The 14155-nt window shown below is 46.1% G+C and overlaps 1 protein-coding gene across 2 annotated transcripts in view; it reads right to left on the bottom strand.

Moving 5' to 3' along the window:
• pcxb (pyruvate carboxylase b) overlaps positions 1 to 14155 on the bottom strand; it is a 136807-nt gene that overhangs the window by 78900 nt on the left and 43752 nt on the right. For both annotated transcript variants that reach the window (XM_035519670.1, XM_035519671.1), the window contains exon 10: positions 3316 to 3498. In XM_035519670.1, the coding sequence (XP_035375563.1) occupies positions 3316 to 3498 (183 nt within the window). The remainder of the gene's footprint in view (positions 1 to 3315; positions 3499 to 14155) is intronic.

Here is a 14155-nt window from a genome sequence, read left to right as displayed (position 1 = left end):
AAAAGCCTGCACCACTCACTCCGAGCTACCTGGGAACTCCACAGCCCAGCCAATAAAGCTCATTCCAGCATAATGCACCGTAAGGAAACTCAAGGCAATAGCTATGATCTACAGTGTGCTGACTTGCCCCAGACCACATATCACTGTAAACAGTTATTTTTTTTAAAAAAGGGTTTTACAGGTTTTCAAGCTAGACATGTATATATGCTTGTCCATGTGCTTGATGTCTTTTTCACAGTGTTTGAGCAAATTGTGACTTCAGTTTGCAGCACCAGGACAACATGTGCTCAGTGTAGAATTGTGTTTATACGTATCGTTGTCATGCCTGGTTAGCTAACTCGCGCATGACTGCTTAAGTGTCACTTCCCAACTACCTCAGTGGGCTAAAATCGTATTAGGCCAAGGCAAGTGAAACCTGCTCGCATGAGTGTGGATGGTGTTCTATATAAAGCTCTTATGTGTGAAAATACTTTCAGTAGAAATTTCTGCCACATGCATGTGGTGCAGGCCATAATTAGCAGGTTTGTGACACCATTTGTATTGTTTTGGCTCTGTACTCCAGCATATATGAAAGGAAGGAGCTGAAATGAAATGTCAATCTGAGGTCAAGTGTAGAGGATATATGGCTTAATCAATGGAGAGTATAATGGATGAATCATTTAGGAGTCCCTGCCCTTTGCACGGTTATCTCATTCTTCTGTAAGTAAGTCGCTACTTAGCTGCTTGTTGCTTGTTGTGGGTCACTGTGGTCAGATGTGGGTCATTGTGGTCAGATGTGGTTACTGCATCACTAATCCAGAGCAGCATGAGTGGCAGAGTCCATCACCGATGCAACGTTTGCGTGTGGAGTACATGAGGACCAATCAATTGGCAAGTTGTAGACACGTCAAAGCAGAAAGGCCAGGTTGCAACTAGTAGGGAAGTGCATGGAAATCCTGTAGCACTCCAGGACAAAGATTAACCAGATTAATCAGTATGCTCTTATGATCCAAAACCACATTAACCAGTATGATCATATGATCCATAGAACACCATCTTATTTGCAGAACAAGGTGGCGTGAGCATGCATGACTTGTCATGGTTGATGATGGAGAAACTACAGAGGGCAGCACAGAACCACACTCACCACTCCCAAACACACTCACCACACAGAATCATACTCACCACGCACAGAACCACACTCACCACTTCGAAATACACTCACCGCTCCAAAACACACTCACCGCTCCAAAACACACTCACCATGCTCAGAAGCAGACTCACTGCACAGAAGTACACTCACCGCTCCAAAACACACTCAGAACGCTCAGAAGCACACTCACTGCTCCAAAGTACACTCAGTGCTCAGAAGCCCACTCACCACATAGAAGCACAATCACTGTACAGAAGCACACAGTGCTCAGAAGCACACTCACTCCACAGATACACCCAAGTGCTTCCAAATTCCAAGGATAATTCTTCACCCTGTAGCAGGACAAAGACCTAAAATATACCACCAAAAACAGCCAAAAAGAGGAATGTTCTTGATTGGCCAAATCAGCCCCGTTTTACTTAAGACAAAGTGAATGTGTTCATTCACTTATGCTCCATTTTCTATTTACTTATGTCTGAACATAGCCATGTTCTCTGCATTGTCCACCCTTAGATTAAAGATAGCATTCTGCACTTTAGCAACTGAGAAGTGGAGGTGGTAGACATTTTTTTCTCCAGGAATTTGAAAAGCTTTAGGTCTACAGCCAGGCCAACTCATAAACCCCGTAGACAAAATCATTTGTGCAAATACAATGACTACTTAGGTATAGACATGACAACTTGGACCTCAACAAAGAAACAGTTTAGAAATGCTTTGAGTACAAGCAGAAATGCACACAAAAGGAAAACATGGTGTACATATAGAGGCACTGATTACAAAGGAACAGGACAAAACTGAGGCTAATTATGACTGACCAGTGGCAAGGCAGCACCAGAGGTGACAAACAACCCAGTACAATGTAGAGGATTTGGGGGCGGTGCCTCCCTGCCGTTAACCTTGGAGTTACTGCATCGCTGCTAACTCACACACTGGAGACAACATGCCAAAACAACAAAAACTGTGTGAATGGGCAATTACACGTAAGCTGCGCTGTAAATCCCCACCCCACACACACACACACACACACACACACACACACACACACGGAGTGCAGCAACACATGTTCTCTGGTGACAGCGGGCACTCCCACCTCACAACATTCGTAGGTACCATACGTCTCCATCGTTATTTAGCTGCTCTGCCCCACTTCTATTTTCTCCACGTCCCCCTCTGTTGTTACCACAAAGACCTATTATAGCCAGACTGATCTGATTCTGACTGCAGAGGCATCTCGATGTAAAGAATGCGCATCTGTGAGGATAACTGGATATGTCAGGGCCTCTGTATTAGTGCAGCTACAGAGCAGTAGGGAAGGCATCCATGCCATCTAATTAGACCGAGCTTCAAAGATGGTGATTAGAGTCCTTCCGCACGAAGACTTCAGTGCGGCTCTGATTGGCTCTGTATGTGACACGGGGGCCCTCGCATATTTGTTGATTATGATGAATCTCCGACAAGCGAGGTGATTACTGCTGAGAGGGTGAAACGATTACCCTCATCTTAAATAACATGCTCTCAAATGACAGACACTTTAGTTTTACTGTTTCAAAATGTATACACCCCCCCCCCCCCCCCAGCCACAATAACACAGCGGCAACAAAGGAATGCAAGTCTTTAATCTGCTAAACAGCTGTAAAAACCAACAGGGGAAGTTGTTGCAGGGGGAACAACCCGCTCTCCCCCGCGGTTGGCTGCCCCCCAGAGCTCTGCCTTACGTACCCTCACATCTGTGCATCCCAACAGCAGTGCTGCCAGACCTGTCTGGAAAAGGCTTTTGTTTCAGAATTCTGAGCACTTATAAGCCACACTGCATCTGCCTCTCTTTTCCAAGTGTCAAAACAACAATGCAGATAAACAACTGTACTGGATAATGAATATTTAACGCTGTTGGCCAGGCAAGTATGAACATAATAAGAAGTGAAGCACTCATTGTGTTATGAAGAGCTAAACTCCAAATAATATTTATTTTGTGTGTGATGAAACGAATATTTAACTGCTGTCATTAAATTATATATAAGCTTAGCAATATACGAGACCGGAATCGGAACTTTTATATGTAAAGACGTGTTACTAGAGATACTTCAGATATGCATATGGGACCTGCAGAAGTATTCATTGGGTAATCCAATCTGCAGTGGGACTGCTCAGACACCCGCAAGCGCCGTGCTGTAGCCGTGGCCTACCTTCACCCCGCGGATGCGAAACTCAGCGAGGGCCCGGAGCATCTTACTGGCCGCGCTGGGCAGATCCTGGCCGCTGGCAATCACCTTTACCAACAGGGAGTCATAGTGTGGTGATATGACAGCCCCCTGGAACGCAGACGCGCTGTCTAAGCGGATGCCCATTCCCTCGGCACTCCGGAAAACCTGCGGAGGAGTAGGAATGATGAACAGATTAGCACTGTGAGAAATAGGAGACGGGCGTGGGGATTTGATTTCTGGAGAGGAGTGTGTTTAGGGCAGCGACTCCTCATCCACAGCCCAGTGCTATTTGCCCCATCAGGACCACGGACAGCGGCACACCCAATTTTCTCTCTCTCTGTCTGTCTCCTGGTTTGCCTTCAGCTAAGGGAAACACTCTTGCTTATCACTATAGACATTTCCACTTCCCTTTACACATTTATGGTTAATGAAATGCACTCCAGGACATTTTCGCCACTATCTGCCTTATCTGTTTATATTTATACCATGCAAATAGGCTGGGCTGCTGTCCATTGCCTTGATGGGTCAAACAGCACTGGGCTGTCAAATGAGTGTGGGCGAGGAGCCACCGCCCTAAACGTTTATTTGTGATGGCCGCATGCATGTGACAAAATAATTTGGCATAAATCAAAATTATGTTCACACCCCATCACCTGCACTCTGGTTAAATTGAATTCTAAGGCTTGTAAGTTTAATAAAACAGAAATTAAAAACAAATCTGACAGATTTATAGATGTGGAGTGGTATGTATTAGACTTGACTCCCACATCTGCTAAAACTAAAACAGATGGATCTTCAGGATAGAAGAACTCCTGAAAGGAGTTCAGAGATGCAGTGGAGTTTATCTGATTATCATTTATGCTATGGGAATGAATATATATATATATATATATATATATATATATATATATATATATATATATATATATATATATATAGAGCAGAAGTACCAGAAGCAATTTGCTTGCACAGCTGATGAAAGACCTCTGTCTGAAACATTCTGTTTCTCTTGGAACTCTGTGTACTTTCTCTCTCTCTCTCTCATATATATATATATATATATATATATATATATATATATATATATATATATATATATATATATATATACACACACACACACACACACACACACACACACACACACATATATATATATATATATATATATATATACACACACACACACACACACACACACACACACACACACACACACACACACATATATATATATATATATATAAAAACTTTATATGTAACAGTTATTTGTAAGAAAGAGCTGAACAACTGAGGCTCTGAAGGCAGTTGTTATAAGTCTACTAAATACATATATTAAAAGTGGTTAAAAAAGAAAGTAGCATTCAGCAACAGCACAAATGCATCAGCACACACACACATACACACACACATACACATCCATGTGCGCACACACACACACACACACACACACACACACACACACACACACACACACACACAACTCTAAGGTGTTAACTGGATGTGATAATTGTAGACTAAATAAAGAGCAGGGTTAAACAGAAATCAAACTGTGAGGAAGTGTGTTCATTTAGGAAGTGTCGGCTACAACTATTGATTTTTACACGTCTGCTACACTGGCATTTCCCATGGCATGCTAACGGTCACAGTGAAGACGCAGACCCTGGCGTTCCAGTGTTATTCCCAACAAGCCTTAAGAAACGGTGCTGATGAAACATGATGCACATCGCCGACATCCATCTCGAAATCTCTCAATCCTTCCATCTTCCCCTCTGACTACTCTGACCTTTTAATATTTAGCATCAAATGGGATCAACGGATCAATGAAAGAGAGGACCAAGTAAGGAACCTCGCTCGGTCATCCGATCACCAGTCGATGACAAGCTCCTTCTTGGCTTGGTGAACAGACCTTATTGATCCATGATGGTACAATTACCCAAGCCGTCCTTCAGCCAATTAGCCAAGCCTCCAGTCCACATAAATGACTCATTTTTCTGTTCTCTCTAACCAAATGTGTCTAAAGAGAAAGTCAGAGATACTGATGAAGGAACATCACCCTCTTCATAAAAGCAGCAAGGGCCCAATTATGTTCATTATTCCATTGGCAGTACTCCCCAGGACACTCACTCACTCTCTCTCTCTCTCTCTCTCTCTCTCTCTCTCTCTCTCTCTCTCTCTCTCTCTCTCTCTCTCTCTCTCTCTCTCTCCCTCTCTCTCTCTCTCCTTGCTTGCACTCTCCCTGTTTCCTCCTTTAAACGGGTCTACCACAGCCTTTGCAAACTTACTCCTGCATCACGCACAAGCGCTGCGTAATCACTTTGAAATCTTCCCTGATCATGCCAAAGGGATTTGATGGCTTTTCATCAAATCCCTTTCACTCCTTTCACTCCCTTCTCTCTCTCTCTCTCTCTCTCTCTCTCTCTCTCTCTCTCTCTCTCTCTCTCTCTCTCTCTCTCTCTCTCTCATGTCCTGCTGTGTGGGCTATTGGTGAGAGCATGGCAGTGTACACCTGGTAGCCTCTTCATTACCTCCTGTCGATTTAATGCCAATTATGCCAGCAGACCTCCTGCCCCCCCCCAACCCTTTCAAAGAAAAAAAACCCAAAAAACAATCACAGAAAATAACCCCACCAAGCCTCTGGGGACCATGCTCAGACACACACACACACACACACACACACACCACTGACAGCCCTTTGAGTCTCTGAACGTACAGAGCTTCACATCGATCTTCATTAAAGACGAGGGAGCCAGAAGACAAGAGAGGTCCATGACAATACAGCACACTCACAGCACTCGTAGTTCCACTGACAATGCGTAACGCTGACCCTCACCTCAACCCCAGGCACATGAGTGCTCACATTAAAGTTGCCATTTTAGGATGGAAAACTAAATCCTGATGGGGACCAGCCGAACACTCTCACTGCACCAGAATGTAAACGTTTTCTTATCATCACGGGGGCATTTTCACTTAACCCACAAAAAGAAATCAGGCCTCCGTGCGTGCACTCTGGCACCTGCATCTGGCAGTGTTTAATGCAGACACTGTCCACTTTATCTCTTCTATGTAGGCCAGCGCTGAGTGTTTTCTGAAAGGCCTTGTCACACTAATGGCCAGGGTGTATTATGTCTCTGTACACACTCCAGCCTTTAACCGTTTACTCGTCAGTTTTCATTCCCACTCCAACAAATTTGTCACAGAAACTCTGAGGATCACCAGCATTTTGCATTCTGACAGGAGAGAGACACTGGTCAATTTTAAATATCTAAACCAACTGAGCTTAGAATTTTGTGGTTTAGCGCCAGGATGAAGTGATAAATATTAGTTTGCCTCACGGTCATTTTCTTTTTGCAAGAGCGGCATGTTTGTCCACCAGCTGTAAATGCTGAGAGCACTGCTGAATGGAGATGTATTTGTTTCTCACCAAGCTTGTCACTGTCTAGCACTGCACAGATTCAGGATCAGTCTGCAAATAATCCTTACTAATTTAAACTACCCGAACAAATAAAAAACTGACCTCTGACCAGTGAATTTCAGGATTTATTACTTATTGCCCAAGCAGGGCTAAAAGATGATGGACAGTATGTGAACCCAGCATAAGGTCATGCAAGGTGGTGGTCAGAAGGAATAATGATTGCCACCTAGTTTTATCCTGTTCCCACACGCGCACACACACACACACCCACACACACACACACACACACACACACACACACACACACACACATCTCCACAAGCAAAAAAGCCAGTGTAATTTACACAGGCATATAGATGGTCACCTCAGAGGTCCAGTGATGCATGTCTGAAAATTTGTACCCCCAGTAATATGCGTGAATTATGGCAGACAACACACAAAGATATATGTGTGTGTGTGTGTGTGTGTGTGTGTGTGTGTGAGTGTGTGAGAGAGAGATTTGGGATGGAAGACATACACAAGTACTTTGCCTGAGTAAGTTTATACATATGTATGCTGCACTGCTGTGTTTATGTACTCAGTGATAGCCAAAATGACTTGCTGTAACACTGCTCAGTTAAAAGGGAAGGTCCAGGGTCCAAGTATCCACTGAAGTACTAAAGTAGTAAAGTACTTACTATAAGGGTTAAAATAAATATTAATGTTTTTTAACATACATTTTAACACAACTATATTTAATCAAGTATCAAACTACATAGTCAATGGCGGAGTAATATGGAGTCAGCTTACAGTTCACTCAGATGTTAAATGTGCAGTTAATGAACTCACCAGAAGCATCAAGGTGCTGTATAAATGTGGTTGACTGTAGTGGAGATAAAGCATGAATAAGTACAAGTGTCTGTGTGCAGACGTGTGTGTGTGTGTGTAGTGTGTGTGTCTGTGTGCAGATGTGTGTGTGTGTGTGTGTGTGCTCCGAACAAGCAGCATGTCTCAGTAACCAGTCATCATATCGGACACGTCTGCTCTTCTCATTCTCCGTCTCCACGGAAACCAGACATTCTAGCCTGGCCGGCTGGCAGAACTCTCGCTCTCCTGCCCATTAGACGCATCCTCTCCCTGTTCCTGAACTAGGTCACTACACCTCCTCTGGCTCCCCGCGACTCCCTCCCTCTGCCGTCTTTTCCACGCTATGGCATCTCCATTAGCCTGCCTTCTCCCCCCCTGCGGCCCACCCACCCCCACCAAACCCGTCTCTCTCCCCCCTTCCTTTTCTCGTTCACCTGTCATACTCCTTGTAGTTTAGGGGTCTTATTGGCTCGGCGAGTTTGAGCCGATGGCTCAAAGTTCCCAGAAGCGGGGAAAATCCGTGATGGTGAGCAGAGTGGGGTGTTGGACAGGGGGCCGGGCGATCGGCCCGTGCGTGCGCTTAGCTCTGTCCTCCCCCGCAGAGCTCAACTTTACAGCCGTGGTTTCCTTTCCTCCCTGTTCTGTCGTTAGTCTCGCAGGTCCGGTGTTATCCCCCAAATCCGCACCCTCATCCTTTACACACCTCTTTTACCCTCCTTTCTTTTTAAGGGCGCACGGCTTTCGCGGTGAGTCTTTTTTCCCTCTCTCCGTCCTCTCGCTCCGCAACTCCGGAGCTTGTACACGGTTTCTGGCGTCTCCTTTCCCCAGAATTGCTGCTGCCGCCTCTGTATCTCCCTCTCCATACTCACGCCCCCTCCACAATCATCCCTCCTCCGCTTTGCGCTCAGTTCCTCCTCTAAACACAAATAATCAGACTTGTTCGGGAAGATGAAGCTGTTAGCTGAATCGAGCCCTTCGGCCGGGCGTTCTAGCCCCCCCCGCTGGGCGCCGTGCTGTACGTTTTTTCTCTCCTTCGTCTTCGTGACTGTTTGCTAAACATGTTGATCTCATTACTTCAATAAATTAGACACCGCATTTTAACACGGTGTGCAAATCAGTGACATTTATGCCCACCGCTTTGAGACCTATGATTAATTAACGCACATTCGTTAGAGAGGGAGTCTCTAACGAGGAGGGAGACCTTTGATCCGCGCTCGTTGACTGATCACTCCCCTCACTCCCCGCGTGCTGCGCGTTTCAGCCCGCTGTGCCAACCTGCTCCAGCTGTTCCTCCCCTCCGCCCCCCTGCGCGCGCCTCGTCCCTCCTTCCTCACTGCATCGTGAGTCCATGCTTCCTTGCTTTCCTGTAGCCTTCTCCTTCGCTCCCTCCCTCTCGTTCCCTTTCTGTCCAGGTAGAGAACAGTTGCCTTGCTGATTCCAGCAGGTTGCCGCGAGTTTTTTCATTTACATTTTGTCTGGTTGTAACACTTGGATGAGGCAAGGATGGATGAATCAAGCCACCCAGAGTCCCCGCGTCTCCTGTGTCCTGTCTCCTGTGTCCTGTCTCCTGTGTCCTGTCCCCTTTGCTTCTCTCACTGTTAATTTTCTGTGCCCTTCATTTTGCCTTCAGTCAGTGATGAAGTTTTAAACGAGTTTTTGTGTGCCTGAATGTGAGCCGGAATGAGTGTGACTTTCTGGATGATGCGTCTGACCCTTTGAGTTGTTTGAATGATTGATTGATTGATTGATTGATTACCATTTCTGATTTCTATCTGCTTGTTTTTGTGCCAGGGAAGTTTATTTTCCTTCTCTTGGCTCTTTCATCGGCTTTCTTTCATTATGTATGTATTTCCTCACAGCACAGGTCCATCCGGTCATACTGGTTCTCCCGCGCTGACCACTTGTCAGTGGACTCCTGAGGGAACATTCTCCCGACACGCCATATGTCTGAAATGACTAAATGCTCTTGTGTGGGTGACTGGCACGTCCTAAGCCACACACGAGGCGGCGCTCGGGTCAGTACCGCGCATCCCCTGGCCTGGTCTGTGGCTAGTCCGCGCTCTCTACCCGCTCCGACGAACCAGCGGTCACGCCAGACCGGCGCCGTCGACCCATGCAGATGCCACGGCCGTACTCGTTACGGTTATCGGAGGCTGGAGCTGCCGTTGGAGATTAACCGGGTGTCATGGCAACAAGCAGTAAACAAACATGCAGTGGCTTGGCAAGATCGTATAGTCATATCTGAGCATGGCAAGATGATAAATCACTCCGAATAGGGACAGCAGATACAAGAGTGATGGAGAGGACCTGCTGCCTGGCCTCCAGGTGATGTCTCTCTCTCTCTCTCTCTCTCTCTCTCTGTCCCTCTCAATCTCTTGCTCTCTCCATCTCTCTCTCTCGCTTTCTGTCCGTCTCTGTACATTTTTTATTTGTCTGGCTCTCTCTCTGTACCTTTACCTCTGTCTCCAACTCCAACATGCCCGCAAAAATGTATTCCCATCTTTCTTTGTCATTTTCCCTTCCTTCCTCCCTCCCTCCCTTCTTTCTCTCTTTCTTCAGGACTTGCTGACGTTATTTCCCCTCTTGTTCACTTTACTGCAGTGCAAATCTAAACTATAACTACCAGACGGGCGCTCCGTTCATCCTCTCTTGACTTTCTCCTCCTGCCACTCCATCTCCATCCCCTCCCGTGTGTCTGTATGTGTGTACACGCGTGTGTGTGGGTTTGTGCATGTTATCCCCGTAGTCTAGAGTTACGCCGGGTTGTAGAAATATCTTGCCTGACTATTGTTAATGCCAAGGTGAGTGTTTGTGTGTATGTACGTATGTACACGTGGGTGCGTGTATCTATATCACATTATAACACGTTCACATGCATGAAAACAATCACTTATATATACACCTACAGACTAATGATACATGTATCACTCACACGCACTCACAAAACTGACTCTTGGTGACAATTTACACTACACAACTAAGCACACGTGCAGACACATGCACACACAGCTGAGTAAGACAGAGAGAACAGAGCTATAATTATTCTCTCAGACACAGAGAGGTGGATATTGTCCCTCACAGCACTTAGCCAACACAAACACGCACAAAGACACGGTGTCATCAATATCATCTCCGGTGGAGAACCGACTTGTCTACACAACACACCACTACTAATGCCTGCGATACACTTAATAAAGATCCACTGCATCTCTTCCGTTCACACAATCACAATTTACATAGTCACATTATGCCTAAAAAGTGAACCACTGTTCCAGAAGCTCAACTCTTACATACTGTAAGAGTGTGTAGCTCCCACACACACACACAGATACACACACTCACACAGACATATACTCTCACAGACACATGCATACAACGTGTGCACACACACAGACACGCAAACAAACACAGACACATACACACACAGACGCAGATTACAGCAGGAAAGGAACCTTTGATGTCCAGTCACATTATAATTCAGAATTCCACAACAACATATCCATGCTGCACCCATCCCGGGATAAACAAAAACGTGTCTAGAAAATCTGCTAGTTGGACTGCCTTCCCGTACAGTCCAAGGGAGCGGGATGCGTTTTAAAAGCTGGAGGAGCTTCTCATTCACAAGGCCCTGCGTATCCCAAAGCGGAGACGTGTGTCTGCCAAGACTGTCCCTTGCCACATACAACAGGAGAGGTGTTGCAATAATAGCGCTCCAGCTCCAACGGCTGTAATAAGCGGGTCCCTCAGAGAGGAGCTAGAGAAGTTAGCGTCAAACCGTGGCTGGGCCGAGCCTGGCATGAGCCTCCACGCTGCTCCCGGAGCAGGAGTCTGAAAGGCTGCCACAAATGTTCTAAATGCCAGCCTGTCAGTGTGCTCACCTTCTGAGCTCATTTTCTGCTCAGGGAGAAAAGCTTTGCATGGTAAACACGGCTTTGTGTCTCACTGTTGGTAAAATGGCGTTTAATAGGAGCACAACATGCTTAGCACAGGAGAGAATGGCCGAGTCCCTGGGTCTTCCCTCTCTCCTTCTCTCTCTTTCTCTCTCTCCCTCTTTTTTTGCTTTCTCTCTTCCCCCTTTCTCTCTCTGTCTTTCTCTCCCTCCCTCACCACTGCCGTGTGTTTGGTGAATTTGCTGCATTTTGAGCACTGAATGCTAAACTCCACCGGCGTGTCTCTGCCTGTCAAACACATGGTCCTGCACACGCACACACACACGCGCACACACACACACACACACACACACACACACACACACACACACACACACACACACACACACACACACACACAGAAGCAAGTGTCTAATGTCTCCTCTTCTGACAACCACTTAAAGCCACAGTGAGGAGGCAGCTGCTAGAGCTATAAAAACCTGTCCCCACTGACACACACACACACACACACACACACACACACACACACACACACACACACATACGCGCTTACGCACACACACACACACACACACGTACACACGCACACACACGCACACACACACACGTACACACGCACACACACACACACACACGCGCGCGCTTACGCACACACACACACACACACACACACGCGCGCTTACGCACACACACACACACGCGCACACACGCGCGCGCTTACGCACACACACACACACACACACACACACACACACACACACACACACACATACGCGCTTACGCGCACACATTTTTACATGGAACTTCATACTGCGCACATGCATCACACACACATAAACCAATCACACACTATACCAGGAAAGCACTCACAGGATGGTAACATTTCCAAAGGCCCTCGTGCACTCTCATGCACAATCCAGGCACTATCTGTCCGCTCCTCTTCCCTCCAAACACCCCCACCCTCCCCCGTGCTCACTCTTTCACTCGTTCTTTGGAACGAGTGTACAGGCTACCCATCTGTTTGTGCTGATAACTGCCTCCCTCTCTCCGTCTCTCTCCATCGCTTTGTTTCTGTCTGTCTGTCATCACGCTGCCACTCTACTTCGCCATACTGGCACTGGAGAGCAGAGGCGAAGAGACGAATAAAGAGTCCAGAGATGAATCCACGTAACCAGAGAGGGACAGAATAGGAAAAGTGTGTGTCTGTGCATGTGAGAGAGAGAGAGAGAGAGAGAGAGAGAGAGAGAGAGAGAGAGAGGGAGAGAGACAGAGACAGAGACAGAGAGAGAGAGCGCGAGAGAGAGAGAGAGAGTGAGGGAGAGAGACAGAGACAGAGACAGAGAGAGAGTGAGGGAGAGAGACAGAGACAGAGACAGAGAGAGAGAGAGAGAGAGAGAGAGAGAGACTGCAGTTTATGTATGATGTATATTGTATGTATGTGTGTATATACACACTGTGTAGTATACACTGTGTAGTATTTTGACCATATCATTTTTATGGATATTTTACAGCTCCATGCTGTATAAACTTGAATGCTTTTTGGATTTAAGCATATCAGGTGATGTGTACTTGTGTAATGAGGGAGGGTGTGGCCTAAGGAGATCAAGACCCTATATCAAGGTGTGCAGAATGATTAGGCAGCTTCTTTTCCTCAGGCAAAAAGGGCGAAAAAAGATTTAACTGATCCAAAGTCTGACTTAACTCAAACATTGTACAAAGTCTTTCAGAGGGATGCAGGAGTTTTAAAATTGCTAAGATATTTGGGCGTGATCACAGAACCATCCAACATTTTGTTGCCAATCATCAACATGATCACAAGAAACATGTTGAGAAAAAAAGACACAAATTATCTGCCAAAGATTTGAGAAGAATCAAACGTGAAGTGACCAGGAACCCGTCATATTCCACAACCGCAACCTACCTGGAGTGCCCGGAAGTACAAGCTGTTCAGTACTCAGAGACATGGCCAATGTAAGGAAGGCTGAAACCCGACCACCACTGTACAAGATACATAAGGTGAAAGGTCAAGACTGGTCTAAGAAGACAGATTTTTTAAAGGCTTTATGGACTGATGAGACGAGAGAGACTCTTGACGGACTGGATGGACGGGTCCGTGGCTGGATCAGTAGCAGACACACAGCTCCTCAGGGTACAGAGGGAAAAAACAAATAATACATGCAGAGCCAAATGAGGACACTATCCTCCACTTCTAAACATTCAAAAGAGAGCATTCAAAAATCTTGGAAACCGTGGCCTCAGCTCATTCTGCTCTAAAGCGCTGCGCTGCCAGGAGCTGAATGTAGACAGGCTTCTCCAATACTAGCCAGTCCTGAGGCTCAGTGATCTGAATCCTGCTGATATTACAAACATCAAAGACCCTCAGGACAGCTACATACTCTCAGAGCCAAACAAATCATCACCAACAAAACACAAAAATACATCACATATTGGAATGAATTCATGAAAGCAAAACACAGTGCTCAGTGTTATTTGGCCCCTTATTGAGACTGTACTTTAGCAGCTTATCCGACCGCAATAAAAGATTTAAAAAAAAAAACCCCAAGGAAACCATTGACAAATGTACAGACTCAGTGAGCACAGTCTGGCCATTCAATCTGGCAGGCAGACCTGGTAGGCAGACCCGGCAGACCTGGTAGGCAGGCAGACCTGG

Source organism: Electrophorus electricus, chromosome 19, assembly GCF_013358815.1.
Source record: "Electrophorus electricus isolate fEleEle1 chromosome 19, fEleEle1.pri, whole genome shotgun sequence".
Lineage (NCBI taxonomy): Eukaryota > Metazoa > Chordata > Actinopteri > Gymnotiformes > Gymnotidae > Electrophorus > Electrophorus electricus.
This window is presented reverse-complemented; position numbering and strand designations above follow the sequence as displayed.